This window comes from Strongylocentrotus purpuratus, unplaced genomic scaffold, assembly GCF_000002235.5.
Source record: "Strongylocentrotus purpuratus isolate Spur 01 unplaced genomic scaffold, Spur_5.0 spur5_scaffold_9, whole genome shotgun sequence".
In the NCBI taxonomy this organism is placed as follows: domain Eukaryota; kingdom Metazoa; phylum Echinodermata; class Echinoidea; order Camarodonta; family Strongylocentrotidae; genus Strongylocentrotus; species Strongylocentrotus purpuratus.
Window position 1 is genome coordinate 2304029 of NW_022145615.1, and position 25356 is coordinate 2329384.

The 25356-nt window shown below is 36.4% G+C and overlaps 1 protein-coding gene across 10 annotated transcripts in view; it reads right to left on the minus strand.

Annotated features, from left to right (window-relative positions):
* Positions 1 to 25356, minus strand: part of LOC757285 — a 113201-nt gene that overhangs the window by 46686 nt on the left and 41159 nt on the right. For all 10 annotated transcript variants that reach the window (XM_030977023.1, XM_030977020.1, XM_030977021.1 and 7 more), the window contains exons 21-38: positions 25127 to 25181; positions 21010 to 21099; positions 19909 to 20068; positions 19270 to 19525; positions 18765 to 18839; positions 18110 to 18269; positions 17155 to 17375; positions 16282 to 16515; positions 15316 to 15449; positions 10363 to 10525; positions 9712 to 9814; positions 8637 to 8957; positions 7455 to 7511; positions 6761 to 6883; positions 6165 to 6236; positions 5720 to 5848; positions 4893 to 5015; positions 4424 to 4555 (exon numbers count right to left, since the gene is read on the minus strand). In XM_030977023.1, coding sequence (XP_030832883.1) covers positions 4424 to 4555; positions 4893 to 5015; positions 5720 to 5848; positions 6165 to 6236; positions 6761 to 6883; positions 7455 to 7511; positions 8637 to 8957; positions 9712 to 9814; positions 10363 to 10525; positions 15316 to 15449; positions 16282 to 16515; positions 17155 to 17375; positions 18110 to 18269; positions 18765 to 18839; positions 19270 to 19525; positions 19909 to 20068; positions 21010 to 21099; positions 25127 to 25181 — 2608 coding nt within the window. The remainder of the gene's footprint in view (positions 1 to 4423; positions 4556 to 4892; positions 5016 to 5719; positions 5849 to 6164; positions 6237 to 6760; positions 6884 to 7454; positions 7512 to 8636; positions 8958 to 9711; positions 9815 to 10362; positions 10526 to 15315; positions 15450 to 16281; positions 16516 to 17154; positions 17376 to 18109; positions 18270 to 18764; positions 18840 to 19269; positions 19526 to 19908; positions 20069 to 21009; positions 21100 to 25126; positions 25182 to 25356) is intronic.

The window sequence follows — 25356 nt, forward strand, 5'->3', positions numbered from 1 at the left end:
AAAGGAACATATGACTATTTTTCTCAGCACATCCATCTTCTAAAACTGAACTTCCAAGATTTTGCTCTTATCAGAGAGTCAGCACCCACTGCATATGAACCTTGTTGTGTGTACATGTCTCTGGTCTGTAACTGCAGAGATAAGGCATTAATTACCAGCAAGAACAAATACTAATACCAGGCAACAATAAACAAGCAGGCTTTGATGAAGGGATTAATTGCACAATCAAAGTTGCAGACTTTACAAAATCAGACAAAGGTCTCAAGTAATGTCAGACACAAATATCAAGTAAGTGGATTACATAAACAAAGAGCCTTGAAATATACCCTTATTGTTTTGTTGAGTTCAAGCAATTGCTAAAAAGAAGGGAAGTTTAACACTTGGTAATCTGAAGAAATACAAAACAAAAAGGAAGCTATCTAAAAAAAAAATACAACAGCTACAGTGTATCAGTATTTCTTCCTCTTTGTATATCAGATTATTTCTTTGAAACACCAGATTTACAGTAATCTGCAATTCAAAGAGAGAAATGTTTTGGTCTGAAAAGTACAAACAAGGTGTTTTACTCTAAATACTAAAATGGTGCTTGGAAGAGGATTAACTTGGTCCACTCTATAAAGTATTCAATACTTTGATTTATCTAAAGTTCAAACTGAGGCTGCATGCACAATGAGAAGTAGAGAAGGAAAAACAATCAAGGAAACTGTTTTGTTTCTATTTTATACTAGGTAATGTGAGAATACAGGAGCCCATTGTTAAGTGCACATTCTAAAGTTAACTTTATCTTGTAAGGTTCCGACTTTTTTTTACCCCATGACGAAAACAAAAGCTTAAAGGGAAGATGATGTTTTAATCCACATTCAACATTCTAGCCTTGATTAAAGTAATATATTGAATCGCTATAATGGGAAGAAATAGATTCTTAACCTTACCGGGTAGCCAAAATCAGTTATCTTCTGTGCCCCCTTAAAATAGATTTATACCCACTTTAAAATAAGGATATGAAAAATGGGATATATCAAAGGCTGGAAAAGATGAAATAGCCAATGCTTCTAATGCAACAATCAAGATAAATATATTGAAGTACGGCTATCAACCCAATAACCCCAAACCACCGTTTTCCTACTAGTTGTAGCCCAAATTTGTCAAGTCACAGGACACAATCAATATATTTGTTGCGTGGACATATTAGGACATAAATCAACCCACAATGTGCAATCTATATCATAGAGAGTAGATAAAGAAATCTGCCACAACCGCCACTCCCATATTAATTACAAACTATGTCCTGTGTTAATGTGTTTGCAACTCCAAAATCGCTTCCCCAACCTCAATTCAGATTTAGTTTCATATTCATGTTATGCTACGACTTCACAATCAGATCGTCCAAAACAATCATGCCCATACATGTATTGACATTGTGGTATCACTCCAGACATAAACACAATGACCAGAATAAGAGACGGGAAATCCTGTTACAATTGATGTCATTTCCTATAATGATAATCATATTCTGAGTTTATATAATAATTAGGCTTCTATGGCGCATTACATCTTCAGAGAAAATATCAATGTGCTACTATGTATTAATACAATGCTTAATACTATAGCGCTTAATACACCAACAATGTCTCTAACTGCTTTACAGACATATTATCCTGGTCATCAAATTCAGGCTTTCCTGCACACAATGTATGCACATTTTCCACTCCCTGGGGAGCATTTCAGCCACGGGTCAATTAACAGACGCTCACAATGCTGAGCAAACTAAGAACATTTGCATCGGCTACCCATTTAACACCTGGGTAGAGAGTGGCAAATGTACATTAACATCTTGCTGAATGACATTAGTGACTGGGATTTGAACCCTGTGCCTTGTGATCTACAGTCCTGTGACTTATCCACTAGACCACAACACCTCTTCCTGATGAGAACCAGTCCGAGACATAAAAACAATAAGAGTCCTCATAGTACCACACCTTCCATTTTTAAATAGACAAGTATTAATTGTTGCCATACAAATTGTTAAACTTACAGAGCACTTGGAATAAAGTATGCACAAGGATCATGATGAGTTCATAGGTATAACTTATATTTCTACAATTAGGGTCTAATTTTTAGAATGCAAATGATCTTATTCAACAAATACATCTGCTGTCCATGTGTTCTCATAATCTGTCAAATTAGTAAACAGTGTACTCGTCAAAAATGTACATGTGTATATGGTCTAATGACCCACTGGAATACTTATCATTCTTTTTCTTTTTTTCCTAAGAGTACCGGTACTACAGTGGAACCTCATGATAAAGAACTCTGATACAACGAGGTATCTGTTATAGTGCTGTAGTCAAACGTTTAACCGTCCGGTATCCGACCGCCCATGGCGGATTCCGTTTTCAATTGGACGGTTTCGTTTTCCCGTTTTTAATTTTTTTTTTTTAATTTTTTTTTTTTAAAGTTTTGATTTATGCCCCTCCACCTGGCACTATGCCTGGCAATGTCTCCCAGCTCAGTAATCGGTATGATGACTTACCACTTGGAAACTAGAACAACACTCCAATTTGTCCGTCATCTTGGTTTGAAAGTAATCTTTGTAATAGATATCAATATATATTCATCCAAGTTTAACACATGGTGTACCACAAGGTTCTATCCTAGGTCCTCTACTGTTTTTAATTTACATTAATGATCTTACACATTATTCTAAAACGACATTGTTACTATTATTTGTGACTAGTTTACAAGCACAAATCGGCGCCTTCAGTTAAATCACCTCGCAGTCCTTCCCGCTTTTTTATATAAATCGTTTAACCGAAAACCGTCCGATTTTGACTGGCGGTTAAATGGAATTGGAGATATCTGTGATGTTACAGCACTAATCTGTTATATAAAAAGGTGATTTTGCTGGTCCCAGCTGTTTTTTTTTTTTTTTTACCCAAATATAACAAGATTCCTGATGTAACAAGGTAATTTCCTTGGTCCCAAGGATCTCTTTATAACGAGTTTCCACTACCGGTATTTACCGGTAGTAAAGACATACATCCTGCTGGGAAAGCCTCCTGTCAGTAAGCATAGGGCTTCTTTGGAGCAAATTTGACATTGGACCTTCCATTAGAGCTACAATACTACAACATGTACACTGCAGAAGCCCCAAAGAGCATCAAAAGAAAGTGAATGTGGATATTAACACACACAAAATTGCTGACATAATAATTAGACTACACTGACTGAACTTGGATAGTAGAAAAGCTAGAGTAGACCACAGGGTGAGATCTAGAATAATTACTTAACAGATTACTCACCCAAAATTCAGTGCTCCTGAGTCAGAACTCTCCAGGTACCTCTAGTTACCTGAGGTATTGTTTGATCAAAGCCATTTTTTGTACATGTATTTGATAATCTTAGCCAGTTTTAGCTTTCATCAACACCAAAAGATGTTACCATCACAATCTCTATCAACATCTCTCTCCAAAATCTCCATCATCATCGTCATCATCATCATCATCATCATCATCATCATTCTCCTTCTCTTAATCATCACGACAATCTTCATCACCATTAACATCACTGATCAACACCATTGTCATCATCATCATCATCATCATAATCAACATCACTTATCAACACCGTCGTCGTCGTCGTCGTCATCATCATCATCAATATCATGACCATAGAAATAAAATCATCACTATAATCACACACATGAGCACAGCAATTATATGCACCTCAATTGCATAACATATCACCCAGACAGCATGAAGATGGTGCATATATATTCAATAACATTTCTGTTTATAAAGAATGCCCACGGCACAGAAAGTACTCACAATCATAATTGTTAAAGATAAAATATTGAAACATTGTTCAGTGAAATAAAAAATCATACATACAAATTATACAATTTTATAACACCAGATACATGTAGCTTGTCTTACATGCAGAGAGAGATTTTCCTTCTCAAAATGAAAATGCTTTAATATGAGTATGACACATGAAGACTACCACTATCAGATGAATAGTCTGAACATTTCAGACTCAATCAAACATTTTGTTATAGAGAGTGGAAATTCTCAAACTACCTGGCGGTCAAGCTACAAGTATCATACATGTAGATCATGTATCTATTCAATAGAATTGTAAGTGAACATAATTATAAATTTCATAGAAAAGGAAAAAAAGTTCTTTTCTTAAAAATATTTTGAAAAGGTCTATGTAAAAGAAATAATTGTTCATCATATGGCCAAAGGTTTGATTTAGCTATTTTTTTGCCTTTCTTTCTCTATGTCTCTCTATGTCTCTCTCTCTCTCTCTCTCTCTCTTTCACAGGGCAATAAAATCTAAGCTAGAAGCACAAAAACACCCCTTTCTATTGACACCCATTAATATCTTGATAGCATATCTAAAACATGAAATTTAGACTTACCTACTATGCAGTAGCCATCGTTATCCATCACATATCCTTCAACGCAGAAGCATTGATAGGAACCTTTATCGTTCATACATATATACTCTGGTCCTCCACAAGGCTCAATCTCAGTCTCACATTCATTGATGTCTGGAATAAAAGGAGAAAAGAAAGTCAATCAGAAGATTGCATTACCCCCAGTCAATGAATGGTCCAGATTAATCGTTTTTTCCTTCAATAATGATCTATCAAAAGAGGTAAATTCTGAACATTTGTGACAATGTTTTAAACGTCCCTTGCGAAAAACCAATGCCAGGAATGGTTAGAGGAACTAGTGGCATGAACAGCCTGCCATAGTTAAGTCCAACTTAATGTCGATCTTAGTCTTTGTGAAACACTCCCCAGAACATATTGTATGCTCTACACTGAAGAAAATCTCAAAAAGGTTACCTTTAGAAGTGTTCTTTGAAACACTGATTGTACTTACCGACACATACGTTTATAGAAGCATCCCGTTCATATCCCTCAGCACAGATACAGTCATAACCCAAGGCTCTGTTTCTGCATACCTCGCCTTCATAACATGGATTCCGTAGACATTCATCAATATCTAAAAATGACACAAGATAAGTTGGACTTGATTATTGAGATTTAAGAAAGCCCAAATTTTACTCTATAAACCTCATCTTCCCTCTCTCCCTCTTCTCTTCTTTTTTTATTCTTCCTGATGCTTCTCTAGCCTCATAAATGTTTTCCTTCCCCTCACATCAGGCACCTCTCATGTTACTACTACCCCTCTCTCTTTTCTTCCCTCCTCTCTAAATTGTGAAAATCTCACAGATGAAATTGCTTTTGCGATCAAATAAAATATATATATATATATATTACAAAGTCTTATACATGTCAATAAATCTTTTAAAAAATATTTCGAGAATAAAACTATGACTTTGGCCACTTTGTCATAGTTGAGTGGTTTAGGCACTTGACTTGTAATTCGAAGGTCGTGGTTCTATCCCCGATACGGCACTAATGTCCTTTGGCAAGGCATTAATCTTCATTTGCAACACTTGACCCAGGTGAGGTAAATGGGTACCTGGCAGGAATTAATTCCTTGAAATGCTAGAGTGCTGTAATGGCAGCTAGGCTAAAGCAAAAGTAATAATTAATTTGTGCGCCTCGGAATAGAAACGTCTAGATAGACAGCACTATATAAATTAATGCCTATTATTATTATGATTATTTATTAACCAGGCGAAATGCTCATGATACCCTTTTGAATCTCAATTGTCCCACCATCTCAATTATTGGACTTACCAACACACTGGAGGTCATTGGTCAGTCTTCTTCCTGGTGGACAAACCACTGGCTCACAGGTGTGTCCAAAGGCAGTACTCCTGCACCGGGCATCAACGGGACAAGGGTTATCCACACACTGGTCAACAGCTGGTACAACACAATACAGCATGAAATAATGTTATTGTTATAAGTCCCGTCTCAAGATATTCATTCTTCAAGCACTATAGGTCTGCTTGAGAGGGCATCATACTAGGATTTAAAACTGACATAATAGTACTGTCTTGATTAGTGACACATACTTAAATACAGAAACCAAAGTCACTGTCTTTTTAAGATGCGCTATTTAGACAATTTTAGTTTGTTGAACCCACACATCATATTACAAGTATACAAAGAGTGATCCATAACACATTATTCAGAGATATCATCCCCTCCACTTGTTCAAAGCTACGAATGAACTCACTGGTACAGCCCCCGTTAATGTACTCCTGTCCAGGTCCACATAGAATCTGATTCAAGCCTGGATCAGGCATACCTAGGCACAGAAAGAAAAAGAAATCAAAATATTTGAGATTGGAAAACGGAAAACAGGCAGCCTGAACACTTGAAAAGGATGAATAAGTTCTAATACCATAAGATACCTCAAGAAAAATTTACTAAACATGAGCAAGACATTGCTTTATTTTGCATAACTCTTAATATAAACATGGGGCCAGATATGACTCACACTTATAATAATTAAAAGTATAAAAATTACATTTATAGGGCGCTTCATAGAGGTGTTTCTAAGCCCACAAATATACCATTTACTGATTCCATTTTACTATTCTTTTTGCTTGTTTTCTTCACGATATCCTTGATTATTATTGTAATGTAATGTCTGTTGTTACTGGTAAAGAAATATAACCCTATCATTTCATATCACACCACTAACAGATGTTCAAATTAATTGCATTGGAATTTTTAAAAATATGAATAACAACAAAAAACTAAGTACCATCATACAAATATTTCAAATATCGTGACAGGTTTACAGACGAAGGTCAAATGTCAACTTACGAACACATTGATCAGCCACTCCCTTGCGATAGCCTGGCTTGCAGCCCACACAGAGATGTCCAGCATCGGTGTCGATACAGTTCTGACCTTCTAAACAAGGGCTGCTTTCACAACCATTGATTGCTAAAACAGAATAATATGAAGCAACATGAAAATTAATACAGATGATCATTATTGTTTTGCAAAATGCATGTACTGAAGATTAGTATTAAAGTGATACAGACACCAACGGTAAACAGATAAAAAACAAAATAGTATAACTTATTATGGATCTATAAATATTTTAAAGGAAACTGTCAAGCATTATAACTACAAAATTGTACCAGGGTTTAAGAAAAAATCTTGTAGAAGCTCCTAAGTAACCTTAATTTTTAATGTTTTGTAACTTTACAATAATTCTTTTTTAGTAGTAAAATTTGATATAGCTTCCCTTCTTTCTTTTCTTTTCTTTTCTTTTCTTTTTTCTTTTCTTTTCTTTTCTTTTCTTTTCTTTTCTTTTCTTTTCTTTTCTTTTCTTTTCTTTTCTTTTCTTTTCTTTTCTTTTCTTTTCTTTTCTTTTCTTTTCTTTTCTTTTCTTTTCTTTTCTTTTCTTTTCTCTCTCTCTGTCTCTGAAATAGAACTTTACAGATATATGATATACATCTACAAAACTCAATTATCCCCTCCTTCCCATTTCAAGATTCTATCAACTTACGAATGCATCTCTTCAGTCCATCCACAAACTTCTGACCGGCAGGACACAGGATGTACACTGACAACAAAATGATAGAATGACTGGTAGAAATATGGAGAACTCAACCTCATTCTTGTGTCCATATGAAAATATAAACTAAAGGTATTCCTAAATTAGGGATGTATTTTCTATTTCATCTACATAAAAGAAAAAAGTTCTTCTTTCGTTAAGTCAAAAACTAAATTTTGAACACAAGAAGTCATGTAATCACATTATGCATATTTGGACCCATCTTGAGGTGAGTTTTATTTGTTAATCCTGTCATAACAAATAAGCATGAGTATCTAGGAACTGACTTCTTCTTCTTCTTCTGATTAAGTCTGCCTCCTTCAATTGACTGAAGATTCTTGCAAACTATGTGTGTGTGTGTGTGTGTGTGTATGTGTTAACCGCAATTTACGTCCATTCAAGTGCTATTTACATTATAATACAGTTTATTTACAAATATTTACAAGCTTGTGTATAGGATGGAGGAAGACTTGCCACTGTCACCAACCGTCTTCAGTCAATAACGGAAGGCTCCAACAGATGGCGCTGCAACAATACTTATTGGAGTACTGATAGGAAAATTCTCTTACATTCTCTTTTAGAAAATTGTTAACACACTACTAGTTCTAGTCTTGGTTTCTCCATTTCTTTCCCTATTAACAAAATTTCTATCAAATACATGAAAACTTCCTCTATAAGTATGTCATGTACGAGTATTCTAAAGTCTTTGAAATGAACAAACACCAATGGATAATAATACAAATATGTGTCATTATGAATAAAAGTATCAATCACAAATTTATTGAATGCAAACTAAATGAGTCCTTCATTAAACACCTGGAAGAAATATTACGAGATATAAACCAAGTAAAGATATTCATGTTCAGTATCCAACACTTGCTCAAAATAGATTGTGAAAATCTTTGTACTTTATTCCGAAATAAAGCTTTTTGGACCATTTAAAAATTGATTGTCGATCGGAATATGACAAAAATAGACAAAAGAAACGTTGCTCCAATTTTTTTTTTTAAAAAGGTTCAATTCTTTTGTTATGACAATTATGATGCTTTTGTGATGAATGTAAACCATGTATACTTAATAAATCCTCTGATGAGGCAAATAAAAAAAAATGAATAAAAGTGCAAGTATACTTACCATCGGGAGGTCCAAGTTCCCGAGCCACATCCATCGGATCGACCTCATCCACCTGTACGTTCTCCTCTCCACCGTCTACATCACTACCACCTGCTCCACCACCGGTACCCGCCCCCTCGGAGCCCTCTGGAGGGTCGATGAATACCAGTCCATCCACCCTCCTTAGGGCGGCCAGGACAAAGGGCAAGGGTCTCATGTCACCGGCGTTACCGAAGGACTCGCCCTCGGATGGTTTGACCGGGATGGTGTAGAGAAGGGAGGCATCCCAAGAAGGAGGAGCATCCTGGCAGGTGATGTCGTAGAGCTGCTTTACATTGATCTCTGTTAGAAGATGTAATAAATGGGAAAAAGAAAATAAGAATTCAAAGGGGAAGGACGTAGAGATTTGACTTCATCTCAATCCCACTCCTGACACCATGTTATATTACGCCATATACTATGGAGAGTCATAGATCAGAGTCATAGAAGACGTCGTCTACATGGAAAGAAGAAGAGGGGAAGACCTCGTGAAGGCTTTCTAGATGATTTAATCACAGAATTTGGAGCAACAGGATATGAAATGCTGAAATGGATGGCTCAAGACCGAAGTACTTGCATGGAGAGTCACTTGATATAGAATTCTGATTGGGTCACTAAACCTGTCATAAACTGACAGATCACTATTGATGATGACTATGGAAGAATAATAACAGGTATGCCTCAAACTTATCATTCAGAGTGTGTTCTTTAGTGGCATCATTTTCGGATCTCAACTTACATGGTGTCAAAAGCTGGTGCTATCATCCATAGTTGTGTCATAATTCTATGAGCATTGTATTTGTTAAGTTATGTAAGGGATCTTTTACTTCTGAACTACTATATTTTCTTCTTAGATCAAGTAATTGCATGTACACTTCACACACCACAATAGAAGAGAAAATCCTCAGATGCCCAAAGCCGGATATGATCGTTCAAACAGGCTACTGAAAGAGCATTTCATGTAAACTGACCTTATAATTACCTAAAACCTGGACATATTCATCTCACTTTGGTAATCCAAACAGAACTTATTCACCTGACCTTGTCTTGTACTCACCCTTATCGTAGTAGTCAAAGACTTGTACTACTCCCGGTTTGGCATCCTCAACATCTATCTCCTTGATGATGGAGAACACTAAGCAGGTATCCTCATTGGTCAGCTACGTGATTGTGTATGTGTGGGTGTAGGAAAGAGAAAAGCAAAGTTCAAGTTCAACTTGATTGCTTGTTTACATACGGTGTATAATAGATTTCTTGTATTACTGTTTGTCTAAAAATAACAGCAACAGATACTGTAGAACCATGTATTCCTGCTTAAGTGAAGAAAATCATGTGGCAAGACAATAATATTCTCAGATTTACATATATTGATAACTACTTCACTTTGTATTCACTTCAACACTGACTTCCCCACAAGTATACTAAGTTCTCTTACAAACATGCTCACATCACTTCAAATGAACTTTTATTTTTCTTCCATTCAATTTGACAACATATTTGACATCTGTTCAAACAATACAATTATACGTAGGAATTAACACAAATATAATTTAAGAACTTGTATTACAAGGAAGAAGGCGTGAATCCCGGTAAGCAACGCTTGTAATGGGTACGTCTGAATACACAAATACATAGTATACATTATAAATAGAAGAAAGAAAGAAATGAAGAAACCTAAATATACAAACATGCTGATTACAAATCTTACCTCATTGAAGTAGAAATAGATGTTCTTGTTATCCACCTCATAGCGTTGAAGAGGCTTGTGTTGCTTCTGTAGTAATCGAAGTGATTCTTTGTCAGGGTAGAAGCCAGATATCATTTTGACTTCAATTATGGCCATGTTGGACTCCTCATCACTGCCAGTATACCTGAAGAAACAAAAGACAATTATTGAAATAATAGTAATACTGATGGAAAACATAAGATATTTTCTTGAGTGCCTGAAGAAGAGGTATCTCCCCAGGAAGTGGAAGTGTGCATCTGTTACAGCGATTCCGAAGTCCCCCTGTGTACAGGTTTTGAACAGCTTTGACCTATCTCTATCACGTCTGTTCTTACCAGAGTTTTTGAGAGCTTTAATAATAATAATAATAATAATATTGGCATTTATATAGCGCTCTTACAGACATACATGTGTATCACAGCGCTTTACAACATTACATTACTTAATTGACTTACTTTCTTGCCAACTGGCTTATGGGTGATCTTAAACCCCAAATCGATCCGTTGCAGTTCGGCAATATAAAAGGAAATTCTGTCAACCACTACCTTGTATCTATGTTGGGTGTCATCTACACTGTACATAAATCTTGAGCAATGAGGATGTCATGCCAACATTTGGACTACTGATTTCACCAAAGCATTTGTTCTTGACAATCACTCCAAGGTTATTGAGAAGTTGATCCAACTAGGACTTGATGCTTCAATACTGCCCACTGTTTGTAGTTTTCTTTCTGACTGTCATCAGGGGCTGGCATCAAGCCCAAAGAGCCTCACATGCGATGTACCTCAGGGTACAAAGTTGGGACCAATCCTATTCCTTGCCCTTGTAAACGATGCTGCCTGAACGGCAACATACCGATGGAAGTATGTTGAGGACTTGAGTTTGGTGGAAGTATTGCCTAAAACCTAGCAAAGTTCCACACAAGAGTACGTTGAGGAGCTCAGTGAATGGAGAATAGGCTTAGTGCCGAGAGGCAGCTTCCACAACCTTCTCTGAATTAATCTGAATTTACTGTTTCTTCTTATTGGATGAGTTTTGTTTTTCAAGTGTCAAGTTATTATGTGCCATAGATTCAACTAGACTGAGGTTGAGCAATTCTGTTGCTGTTTGGATGATCTTTTTTCAATCTTGTTTTAGGGCTTCCTTGCTGTGTGTTTTATATATATATATAAGTATGGTAGACATCTTAACACATGTACTTCATTAAAGCTACAGTCCCATATACGTCCCGGACCGTCCCGGACCATCCCGGACCCCATCCGGGGTGATCCGGGATTCGGTCCGTGTTGACACCGTGTTGGCACCGGGGTGGTCCTGGATGGTCCTGGATGGTCCTGGATGGTCCTGGATGGTCCTGGGCGGTCCGGGAGTCGACCCCGGATGTTTTTGACGGTCAAAAACTGCCGGGGTGATCCGGGACAATAGTTTGATCCGGGGTGATCCGTGTAGCCACCGTGCTGGGTCCGGGGTCATCCGTAGTGGCGCCGGGGCGGTCCGTGTTGATCCGTGGCAGTCCGGGAGTGAGTTATTGACCGCCCAGGACCATCCAGGACCATCCAGGACCACCCCGGTGCCAACACGGTGTCAACACGGACCGAATCCCGGATCACCCCGGATGGGGTCCGGGATGGTCCGGGACGGTCCGGGACGTATATGGGACTGTAGCTTTTAAAGCATCACACTTTTTTTAACAAAACATCCCGGACCATCCCGGATCACCCCAGACCATGGTCCGGGATGGTCCGGAGTGGTCCGTGCTCGTCCGTGCTGGTCCGGCTTTATATGGGACTGGGGCTTAAAGCATGTGAGTACTCTAGACCAGATTTGAATGGAATGTTGCAGCAGCTCCATGATCACAATGAAGCTGCACATTCTTATTTTGTTTGCCTTATTGCCATTCATTGTCTGTCCACCTGATCCTGACTCTAAAGGGATTTGGTTCACCTTTTGTAAGAAGAATGCCTGGTTGTCAGGAGGACATGTCAAATACAAGTAGGAGCCTATGTTGGAAAATGCATTATGTATCATAGTAACTCATGTGCGACATTGAAAATATCTCTCTTGCTTCTCGCCGGGGATGTTCACCCTAACCCATGCCCTCACCCCAGTGTAAATGTAAAGTGTAAATGCCTATTAATATTGTTAATGGTGGGCCACTAATGATGTGACGCCAAAGCCCCGAAAATTTAAGGCCATGCAAGTGTCTTTCTTGAAGAATCCTCTTCCCTAGTTGGACATCATCATTGCAGTTACGATTGATCCAAATCAATCGCAAGTCCTCCAATCAATCGCAAGTTTGCAGTCTCCTATCTCTTATGTACATAGTTACGATTGATATCAATCGCAAAGAAGTTACGATTGATATCAACTCTTTGTAAGACAGGGCCCAGATGTTCATCTTGAACGTGTTGATTTTCTGACACTCTTTGGTGTCACGATCCAATCAGATCTGAAATGGAAAAATCGGGTTCAACAGATGATCTCACAGGCTGCGCGGAGACTGTACATTCTGTGTGTTCTCAAGAAATCTGGAGTCAACGAGCATGATCTTGTAACCATCTACAAGTCGTATATCCGTTCCCTGATGGACTTTGGTGTCCCTGTCTTGAGCTCCGGCATTTATACTAAAACACAGAGTGATGAAATTTAACAAATCCAAAAACATGCGCTTCGTTTCATGTGTATCCAGTGCACCCATTTCAACCCTTTACTTTATAGCATCTATATTATAGTACAATAATGCCAGAATGAGACACAGCTTTTGATTTTGTTATTTTTTATGCCTCCGTTACGAAGTAGCCGGAGGCATTATGTTTTCGGGTTGTCCGTCCGTCCGTCCGTACGTCCCGTTCTCGTGATCGCGTTATCTGAAGAACCGATTGATGGATTCCTGCCAAACTTTGGTCATGTATGTTACTTGCAGAGCCGATGAACTGATTAGATTTTGGGGTCACGAGGTCAAAGGTCAAAGGTCACAGGGCTCATTATGTATGCAAAAACAGCTCGTGATGGCGTTATCTGAAGAACCGATTGATGGATTCCTGCCAAACTTTGGTCTTGTATGTATCTTGCAGAGCCGATGAACTGATTAGATTTTGGGGTCACAAGGTCAAAGGTCACAGGTCACAGGGCTCATTAGGTATGCAAAAAGAGCTCGTGATCGCATTATCTCAAGAACCGATCGATGGATTCCTGCCAAACTTTGGTCATGTATGTATCTTGCAGAGCCGATGAACTGAATAGATTTTGGGGTCACGAGGTCAAAGGTCAAAGGTCACAGGGCTCATTATGTATGCAAAAATAGCTTGTGATCGCATTCTCATTAGAACAGATTGATGGATTCCTGCCAAATTTCGATCATGTATGTATCTTGCAGAGCCAATGAACTGAGTAGATTCATGGGTCATGAGGTCAAAGGTCATGGGCTCATTATGTATCCAAAAATAACTTGTGAACGCATTCTCATTAGAAATGACAGATGGATTACTATTTAACTCAGGACATCTTGCAGAGCCAATGAACTGAGTAGATTTTAGGGTCATCAGGTCAAAGATCAAAGGGTCATATATGTATATGAGAAATTGCTTGTAATCCCGATATTCTGAGAACCTCTTAATGGATTACAATTGAACTTGAATTTGAAAAATTTCTTCTGTTTTGGTTTGTAAAATTGCTCTATGACGGAGGCATCATTTTCGACTGCGCGCAGTCGAAGTTCCATCTAGTTTTCTTTAGCTCTTCTCCAGCTTCCCATTTAATTTCTTACTTTCCAACTTTCTTCATGTTTGCTAGTAGATCTGTTTGTTTTGTAATACATGTATATCCAGTATTATCATCATCACTTTGTGTTTTATATATCCATTTCTGTTAATTGTGTTTAAAATGTAAATGTCAAAATCTATGAGAAAATTAAGTAAATTAAATTTGATTTATATTATGTATGAAGTGCAATATACTGAAGTAATCTCAAAAGTTTCTTGATTGCGCATGACTCTCACTGAATGTATTTATCTAGCTTGTTACTCCTCTCTCTTTCTCTCTCTCTCTCTCTCTCTTTCTTTCTTCCCCTTTGCTATCTTCTGACTTTTTCATCCTACCATGTTGTATTTCATGTACTGGGTTTGTGCCGGTTGTTTGCAATTTTTGAATGATACTATCCGAAACTGTACTTGCTACTTGTTTTCTTACTATGTTTATTATATCTAATTTGATAGAAAGCTGTCCAGACAAAACCTGTTCTTGGTTTTTTTTACAGCTGTGCCTTATTCTGTTTTGTATCAATTCATTTCACATGTATATACTATCCCAATTTATGTATTATATTGTACATGAAATGGCATGTTTTTACTTTGTAAACATGTTTTTAAAGATGGAATTCAATAAACTGAACTGAACTGAATTAAAGTTTCCATTATTATCATTGTTATTCTTTCCTTGAACTATTTTTTTGTTTCTTTTCCATGTTGATGTTTTTGTAATTTTTCTTTATCTTTTTGAACATTTCAATTTTGTATTTTCTGTTTGCATCAGTCTCCTGACTATTTTTACAAGGAATTTTGATTCAATAAACAAAATGAATGAATGAATGAATGAATGAATGAATAAATGAATTATCATGCAGCAAAGGAAAAGGGAAAATGTAGAGTAGAAGAAATTCTCATCTCTACTTTTCATCGGCCATGTTAGACTTCTCACCTATACTAAGTTAAACAAAAACAATCCACAATATCACATATTTTCTGACAAAAATGCAATGAATATCTAAAATTAATCCCCAAATTACCCAAATAAACTAGTATCTCTAACTAATCATTGTGACCGCTAATCAAATTAACTTGCCATCATCATTTTATATAATCATGACTTTTAAATGTACAATAATATCACAAGAGGTAGAACAGGATATGCATGCTAATGTCATGTCAAACACGGTACCTTGCACAGACTTTCATGTAGTAATCGGTGCATCTTGTGTTCTTGCTCGACTCATACGATTCCAGCACCAGTACATCCAACTCAAAGCCAGCATCCTCTGGACTCTCTGGAATCTCATTGTGGATGGTGGAAATCTGAAAGGAAAAAGTGAGGAGATGAATCAATTCAGTTTTGAGGTAATTAGGTCAGTTGACATGAAATGCTCTTTCAGCCTGATTGAACACCATATTCTGCTTTTTGAACTCTTTGTAGACCAGAGGCAATTTCAGGTTTGTTTTGGGTGCTTATTCAGAACCCTACGTAGTGCACAATTCATAAGAGTATAAATATGACATTTTAATAAATGATCCTAAATTTTGTCAATGCCATTGCAGAAAATATGGCTCTATAAAAATGAGGTAAGAAAGTGAAACAGGATATGATTTACAGAATGAAAGAGTTACATAAAGATAATCATCAAACTATCCAAACTGTCTACAGGTAGTCAAACTGAATATCTCTTTCATCTATTCAAAATAGGCTTTCTGCTGGAGTCAAGCTCGCTATCCACAAGGACCACTATTCATAATGCGTAACAAAATGAATAGCGATCCTTTTAATAGGGGCTCTTATAAATAGTGAGCAGACCCCTTCTGCTGCACTATTTACCTCACTGTTTGATTCAATCAATATCACTTAACTAGATGACAGTAAAATGCTCTAAAGATATTGTGTTGTGAATTTGAAGAAAAAATCTGATTCCTTCCCCTTTATAACAAACATACCCTTTTCCTTGACAAGGTACATGTAAATGAGAGCTTATAGGTGTAAATGTGTACCCGATATGATTGAGCCCTAGTTACTTTGGCAGCTCGGCTATGACCAGGGTTATATGTGTAAAGCACCATGAGCGTCAGAGCCTGGCTAATACCAGCGCTATATTAATTAAATATCCATGTCATTTATTTATTATTTTTAAGATCATACCTGCAAGAGAGCACAGCCAGCCCCTGAGGCATAGAGTGTGACCTGAGCAGGGAGACTTGGTAGGGTCTCCTCCTCTAGGACTAGCCTGTTCAAGGTGGTGATGGTGAAGGGGAACACCTCCCCCGATCCCTCGTCGTCTAGAGGCGTGAATTCCACAAAGGCTTTGATACTGGTTCCTTCGCTGTATGCAACCTTGGCAAACTCAGCCAGAGCCTGCAGGGCTACTACTGTATCCTGTAAACAATCAAATGAACAATAATGGATGGCAAGGGGAGAACTTTCCATAGTGGAATGGTTTCAACAAACAGCTGAACTTCAAAATACTTGCATTTCAAATGGATTATTCTAAAGCTATTCAAGTTTATGCTTCAATGGGCTAACATCTTTCTATGAAAAGGACCGTTTATTTTAAGATCAGGGGCCCATTTCACAAAACTTGTCACTAGTGACAAATGATAGTTTTTGTTATAAGCTAGTGAAATCCTTGCTTCTGATTGGTTTTCAGCAGATTTGTTACTGAGAGGGAGACAAAGGGAGATTACCGCATTTAGAATAACATCCCCTATCGTCAAAGATTTAAAGAAACTTGATAACTAAACATTCTGTTTCTCTAACTCTTTTACTTTGAATGAGAGCAATTTTCTTAAAAATCAAAGGTAAATTCCCGTTTCACAAGGCCCTCAAGAAGAAAAATAGACCTTGGCGGCATTTTACAAACCGTAAGAAGTACATGTTTGCGAACAACCCATTGAAACGCATGTATTAAATCTAACACCCTTTCCATTGGGATGTCTGTGAACTTGTACTGTGTACTTATGATGGTTCGTGGAACCAACCCTCGTGTCTACATCTAAAAGAATGACTAAATCTTACCTGAGTAGATGAGAATCCACCATTACTGTTCCTCTGAAGTATAATCCACCTTGCGATAGGATTCCCCTCCCTGAGGGCCTGGGTGATGTCTGTGGTCCTGCCGATCAGGGCTAGGAGAACGTAGGAGGTCATCTCAATGTCTGTGCTAGGGGCCTGGTTGGCGTAGAGGTTGAGGGTTCCGTTGGGCTTAGCACGGTTGGTCTGCCAGTATGTGAGACCATCTGAGTAGGCAAGCAAAGTTGGTACGGAAGTTGGAATATGAATATAAACTTATTTCCTGTATATTGATTTCAGAGAAAATTTTAACATCCCTCTATAACTATAAAATTAAATTAAATGATTATATATCATCTTTACTGTAATTGATGTTAGTCTGTTCTCTTATGTTTGAAGATATTCTGTAATGATAAACTGTTTTGAATGAAGCACTTTCTTGAAGGGAAAATTGCACTTGTGCAAGCTAGACAAGGAAAGTGTAAATTTCTTGAATTCCTTCTGCAGCAAGATATCTAAAGTTTAAAAAGACAAAAACAAGAAGAAATTCAGTATCATTATTAGCTTTCTTTTTTGTTTCAAAGCAAAAAATCACTGAGGATAGAAGACCTTCAAATACAGATTTTAGTTCATCCAAAAAATCTTGGGACAAAGGACTTTCAGCCAGTGTAAGAGCAGGCTGATTCAGTATAATTCAGTACAATTCTTGGAGATATTTTCTCATTTTCAAAACAACTGTTCAAAAGGGGCAAAACATGTTTCTTTTTACATCACCCACTAACCTTCATAAACTGCCTTAGTTTCAAGTTTATCCATAACATCTTGAGCAAGAGGAATTTCAGCAAGTCTAAGGAGTGGCTGATTCAATACCATTATGAGCTTAATCCTTAGTCAGATTTTCTTGTTTTATGCCAAAGATTCACTTGGGGCAGAAGACATTAATGATACACCATCAACTAACCTTCATGAACTGCCTTAGTTTCTAGTTTATCCATGACATCCTGGGCTAGAGGACTTTGAGCAAGCGTCAAGGCATAGGCAAGTTGAGCTAAGGTATAGGTGTCTTCAACCTCAGGTAGATCCTTGGTCACACACTCTAGGGCATCACTTACAACCGGATTCTACAATCGTATGAATGAAAGAAATAACCGTCATGGCTAACTGAACACAGTTCATGCTTTTCTCTCACATGTTCATCTCCAATTCACTAATAAGATATTGGATTCTTGTAAAACACCCAAGTACATCACAGTTACAATGTTAGAACTTTCAAAGTATTACAAATGATTGAACTTATTTCTTCCCTATGTACATATGTACTTATTTGGAAAGAAGGACTAAGAGAGTATTTGTCCAAGGATATTAGGATAAGGCTGAAGTCGAGTAAACATTATGCAATTGGTTCACCACAGCATACAATCACATAATCACATAATCATCATCATCACTATCATCATCATCATCATCACTATCATCATCATCATCACTATCAACACCACCACCCCACCACCAACCCCTATCATAATGATCTTGAACCTAATCAACACTATAATCACCACCATCACCACCACTACCTCCACCACCATCTTTGGAAGTGCAGACTCGTGGATACATACCTGAAGATTAAGTCCAGCCTCCAGGAGTGAGATGAGGACATAGGAGGTCAGAGTTCTCTCACTGTTAACGCCACCCTGTAACATCATATACAAAATAAAGAAGGATTTATATTCTTTGCTTCGTCAAATCAAAATGAATCATGACCCCCAAAAGTCTGACATTCAATGCCCTTGCCTGTTGTCAACAAGAAGTTCATTTCCTTAATGTGCAGTAGATGCAAATTATCAACGAAACAATAAGAACAGTTTCGTACAGGGGGTAGGTGTCCTGGACTCCTCATCTTCTTCATGTATCTGTGGCACAATTCCCAGAAGATTAAAAAAGGGCTTTATTGGAAAAATGGGCTCTAGAGGCTCTTCAGCTAGCTGGGTTATTGTCCCCGATTGGGGGGGGGGGGGGGGGGTAGATGAGCCTACATGGAAATTTGATGGGTAGTAATGGTCTGGGGTGAGAGTTTCTCCTGAGGATAGTTCCAGGCCTAGATATTTGTAGTAGACTCCTCACCTTCATGTCTTTATGGCATAGCTTCCCACGAGACTCAAAGCACCCATCTGGGTTCTGCAGTCTCTTCAGCCAGGAGATGCTGACTTTGAGATCGTCCTTATCAATGTAGATGTAGTCCGAGGCCTGAGCAAAGGAGCGAACAACAAACGCAGTCAGCCACGTGCTTCCCTCAGGGTCGTTCTCACCGAATGCAGAGTACGAACCATCCCGGTGACGGTAGTTGAGCTCACGTTGATATCCACGTTTCATATTAAATCTACAGAAACAAATATAGAAAAAACCCTTTTAATTTACTGCACAAAACCAAGCATGTTCTAAAAATGTTTTGAACTAATAACAATATACAATCAAACCTGCTCTTGCAACCACTTGTATAGAAAGATCACCTGTCTACAGAGACCACAATTTTTGTTTCCCTTGAAAATAGTTTCTCATTGAAACTTGAACAAAGGGGACCCGTACTTAAAGACCACCTGCCTAAGAATTTGTTTTCTTGTCTCCCTTTGGTGGTCTTTATAGACAGGTTTCACTGTATATACGTCAGAAAATAAAATTGATCCATCTCATGTTTTTGAGTTAACAACATACAACCAAACATGGACCAAAGTATCTTCTCACAATCTGATGTTCATCCCTTACTTTGCTTTGTTCTCAACAGAGGGTGTTAGTTGGTCTGTCGTTGTGAGATAGCTCAAAGCAACAATGTTTGGCACAAATCCAAGCATGTTCTGTTCTCCACAGCCAGTAGGAAGGCGAATCAGGTGATCAAGGTTAGACAGACTTGGGCCCATCAAGTCACCTGATGATCAAAGTGAGAAAAAAAGTATTATTATTCAAAAGTGATCAGTTCTAACATATTTTACAGCTTGTCAAGAAAGGAAAGACTTTGTCAACATTCAAATTTACTTTTTCATTCATATATCGTTACTAAAGACATGCGAAATTGAATCAACCACAAAAATGGATTACAATTGCCTTTATATTCTAACAATGGAAATAAGCTTTCTCATTCTTTTGAGATGGAAATAAACTATTCAAAACAGTGAAAGATGGCAGCATTCCATTCAATTAGGCTATGCCTCATTCAATAGAAAAGCTGCACATGGTATATCCCCCACCTTAAAATTTGTTTTTCAATCTCACTTATAAACATTAAAATGTTTGCAGAGAACCAGAAGGGCATACACATTTTTCTAAACCAAGAGTTAACACCCTTCTGGCTCTCAACAGATGAAATTTTTGTATATCATTCACACACATTTTGAGAGTTATACAGTGCTACCCAGAAAAAACAAAACAAACTGAACAATTATTTCTAATGCAAATTGGCAACATTGATTTCTTTAAGTCACTGATACAACAGAACAAAACAAAATGTACAGTGCGTCCCAGAAAAAACAAAACCAAGAATTATCAATGTTTTATCATAACTTAATCACAATTATAATTAATAAATGACACGTATTTGTTTAGACCCTCCTCTTTCATTTGATGCAACTCATATGATGCATATTTCATGCATGAGTGATTAAAAACAATTTGAAGAGAGGAAACCAAAAATATGTGTCATTTATTAATTATAATTGTGATTAAGTTATGATAAAACAGATAATTCTTGGTTTCGTTTTTTCTGGGACGCATTGTACATGTACATATTGTTTTGTTTTGTTGTATCAGTGAATTAAACAAATCAATGTTACCAATTTGCATTAGAAAAACTTGCTCATGGCTTATACTGACCTGTGATGGAGACCTTTCCTCGAGCTGACCCTTCAACGATGCCATCGGGTAGGGTTACATTAAACACCCTCTCATATTCACCTTCAGTTACTACAAGAGGAAAGTTACAGGAAATTCAAACAGAAAATAATAGGTCCTTTAGAATATTCCACAGAAATAATCATGCAATGACTTTTCTTTTTTGTTGTGGTTGCTACTAAAGATATAAGAGATTTAAAAACTATTGATACATTTAAGTATGCTGCAATATTCTCTGACTTGTCTCTGTCTTGTTGCTTATTCAGTATGGAGCATGCATAAATGTAAAAAAATGTAACAAAAATCTACGGAACACCAAGACAATTAACTCTCTCACTCACATAGGCTTCTTACAGAGACCACCCAGCTCCAGTGGGTAAAGGGTTAAGGTCAGAAATAAAAATTGAGCCTTTACTTGATAATGTCTACATCAAACCATAAAATAATGTGAAAAACCATTACTTTACTGGGTGTACGGTAACTAATTTGTCTGACTTAATTGTCCTTAATTTCATCCAGAAGCGGGATGATAGTGTTATGTCTGGATACCCCTGGCCTTGTCAGTTTATCTGTGTGAGAAAAAGAAAACAATGAAGAACTATTATAGTGTGATACTCAAATGCAATAATATACAGATCATTATTAACACTTCATGTAAAAATTACCTCCAGTAAATACATCTTAAACAGGTGAGAGGCATTATTTTGAATCTAAGTTGTATCAAAACATAATATTTTTTATTTCTTAAAAGCAGATTATAAATTATCTCATTAATCTGTTCTTAAAAAACAAAATCATGAAAAATATACTCAATTACTTTATACACACCTTACAAGTTTCATAATATTAAAATAAACATGTACATTAAAAGACAATTATTCTAAATACTGTTTCTCCTCAAGAATGAAAATGGTATTAGTTATTACAAAATGATGAACATGCTAATTCTATGAATGTTAGAGTCTGAATGTAGATACATTGATTTGTGTAAAGTTTTGAAACTCCACATGCTTGAATGAAAAGATCACAACATTGCCTACACTTTTGAGTTAGGTTTATCTCTTTTCAGAATTTTCTGAAAGAATATATTGTTCCAGTATAGACAATTATAGAATACTTTATTATACAATTATTTGTTATCCCCCAAAAGACCCATTTGTTAAAATAATTCATTGATATTTTAAATGAGTTTCTGGCACTGCACTTCATATGTTATAGATTTGCATAAAAGTGATAGACTGCAGGATAAAATGTTGTCCCTTACATTTCTTTTTATTGGTTAGATTTGTTCTTTAAACTTTTTCTTTGCATTATAAGAAATTCCCATTCAAACAATATATTGTTGAAAAAAGTAATTCATTCCAAATACAAGTAACTTTACACTTAATCAATACCCCTGCATCTCAGACAAGTTCACTTTAGATACATACAGTCTCCGGACGGAATATCTTGCATTGGGATACATATATCACATCTAGATGCATGGATTTTCATAGCAGGGGTTAAAAAAACAAAATGTTAAATAATGACAAAACAAGTATACAAGGCTAACTGGTTATAGTACTTTATGACTGTTCCACATTCCCATAATACAGATATACAATTGAAAGAAGTTGAAAGGTGGAGAAAATAACTGGAGAACCATGTCCATGCAACATTTCAAAATGCATACATATCCAAGTCAAGTCAAGTACATTAATACATGTAGGTGCACATAGTCTATTGTGATTGTATAAATGCAAGGAAGGATTGTCGTAGAAGGAAACAAAATTGTCCAAGGTCAAACTTCTAAACTGGACTGTGGATTCCCTTAAAATTTGAATGGGAATTATCTAGTAATCCTTGATTGTTAAAGATTACTTTTTCAATCATTTCCTAGGATTGCCATAAAACTGACATTTATATTTACAATAAGTCTAGAGTTTAAACAACTTTTAGTATACATCCAAAAAAATAATGAATGTTATGTGATGTCTTAACATGAAAAGAATGAAGTAATGTAGAAGTGGAACTGATGATTCAAATCACCACTGTTCGATTTTAAATTTTCATATTCTCTTGAAACTACTATGCCATCCAACTACCCTTCCATGCTGTAACAATCATTTGACTATACATCATGCTATGATCATTCCATGAGATGACTACAGAAAAGAAAATTACTGGAACATACACCAATTATGACTAAACATTCACACTGGCCAAATACTGAAATCCAGAGGGCTGAATGCTCACGCTCATACACAAGTATTTATAATCTCTCATTTTTTAAATCTCACATTTTTTAAATCTCACATTGCACCATATCATCTGAGACAAATTAAATGTCAGAGCAAGTACATCTGGAATTTAGTACAAATTGAGGCTTTATACTTTGCTTTCATCACATTATCACATTCTCAAATGTGTGTTATTTTTTTCTTCTATCTTTTAATTTTTGTGTTACCATTGTAATTGCAGTTAAAATGCAACAAATGCTTTGAGTCATACAAAGACTTTGAAACTAACAGAATGAATTAAACATCAAATGATAAGTCTCATCTGAAGGTGTTGCTTTCTTTTAGCACGACACTACGCACTTCAGCAGACTGGATATCAGTAAAATGGCCAGCTAGCCTGGCTTCCAGGAGATATGAATTTTTTCCCGCTCAATGACACAGAGTTTGAGTTTGTAGACTATCACACTTCACTGTCTCCTCTCTCTCAATTAAAGAAAAGAAGATGAGAAGAAATAGTCTACAGGTATAAATACATCAACTCTGTTACTAACATTCTACTGAAGAGGGGAAAAAACTCATACCGCCTGGAATCTAAGCTACTGGTATCAATCAGATGGGTTAGGAGATATGTGAATATATAATATGGAATACACTACTCACCTAATATGTATGGTCTATCCATGGTCTAGCAAGCGAGGACTCGCCTCCTATACTAGTGGGTAAAATAAGCTACCAATCTATCTTATTAGTCAAAATCAGATGCTATGCAATTATCAACATCACCAGGACAATATACTCCTATCTAATAAATATATAGCCCATACTATAACATAAGCGAATATATATTTTTCCAAATAAAAAATGCATTTATCTATTTCATTAGTAAATAGTATGGCTAAAGTAGTCTAAGCCAGAATAGTATGTTCAGATCTTATAAAGATATATTAGACACTATTACATCAATGTAAAGTAATATTTTACTAATAATATCTATTATCCATGTAAAGTAGTATGTCAAAATAATGTAAGTCAGAATAATACACTCACATTTAATGAAAACATTGCTAATTCATGTAGGTACAGAGTGGATTTTTATTAAATAAACATGTCTATTGTAGACTAAACTACATTATTGAATAAATGCAAGTATAATTCTTAACCTGTAAAAAGTGGAATAAAATTACATAAAATATAAACAAAAAGAAACAATAAATGTAATTTTGAAAATAGTAGATATATACAAATGAAGGCAATGCAGGCAACATTAAATGAATTGGGGCATGCAACATACAGCAGGGAAGGTACATTTACACGTGGGATAACAGGGATGAGGTACAATTACTCTCTCTCCGTACAATGATCACCAACACTACATCATACACAAAACCCTCTCCTTCACACATTGCATCACCCACACCCCAGAAAACACATAATCCATCAACATTGTTTAGCTCTATACATTCATAGCATCTGCTATCCATGTAAATATGTAGTAAAAATGAAACATTATCAATTCAAACAATGAAAAACATTTTAAGACATGTACAACAAATCAATTAAGATAAAATGCAAAAGACGTAAAATAAGACTCTGTACTGAAAGAAACTAATAACCACAATAACCACAAGGAAGAAAATCTAAATCAATTTTCATGTGTCACAATCAGAAATAAGAAATATTTTTTACCAATTCAATTTTATAAATATGCTACAGATTTTTGTTATCACTGACAATACTCAAAAGCCTGCATTTTGATGTGACTTTGCAACAAATCCACAAAATAAAACATTAGAAAAAAGAAGAAAAAAAAAAATTGATTTTGGTCACAACTATTTTTTCTCTCTTTTCAGTAAACCCATGACAATGAATAAAAGACTTACCCTCCTCTGGGCAGAAGTAACAGTTCTGTGTGGTTTCTACTTCAGTCCCCTCGGCCTGGTTTCAACATAGATACAGAGATATAATGATTATATGCTTCAAACATTCAAGTTATTGTTACTTGCCAGAGCAAAGGTAATGACAGTGTTGAATAGTCTGTCTAAATCACCCTCTTTAAAATGCAAATATGTATGGTTTTTTAGGAATGGAATGGACTCAGAGAGAGATTGAT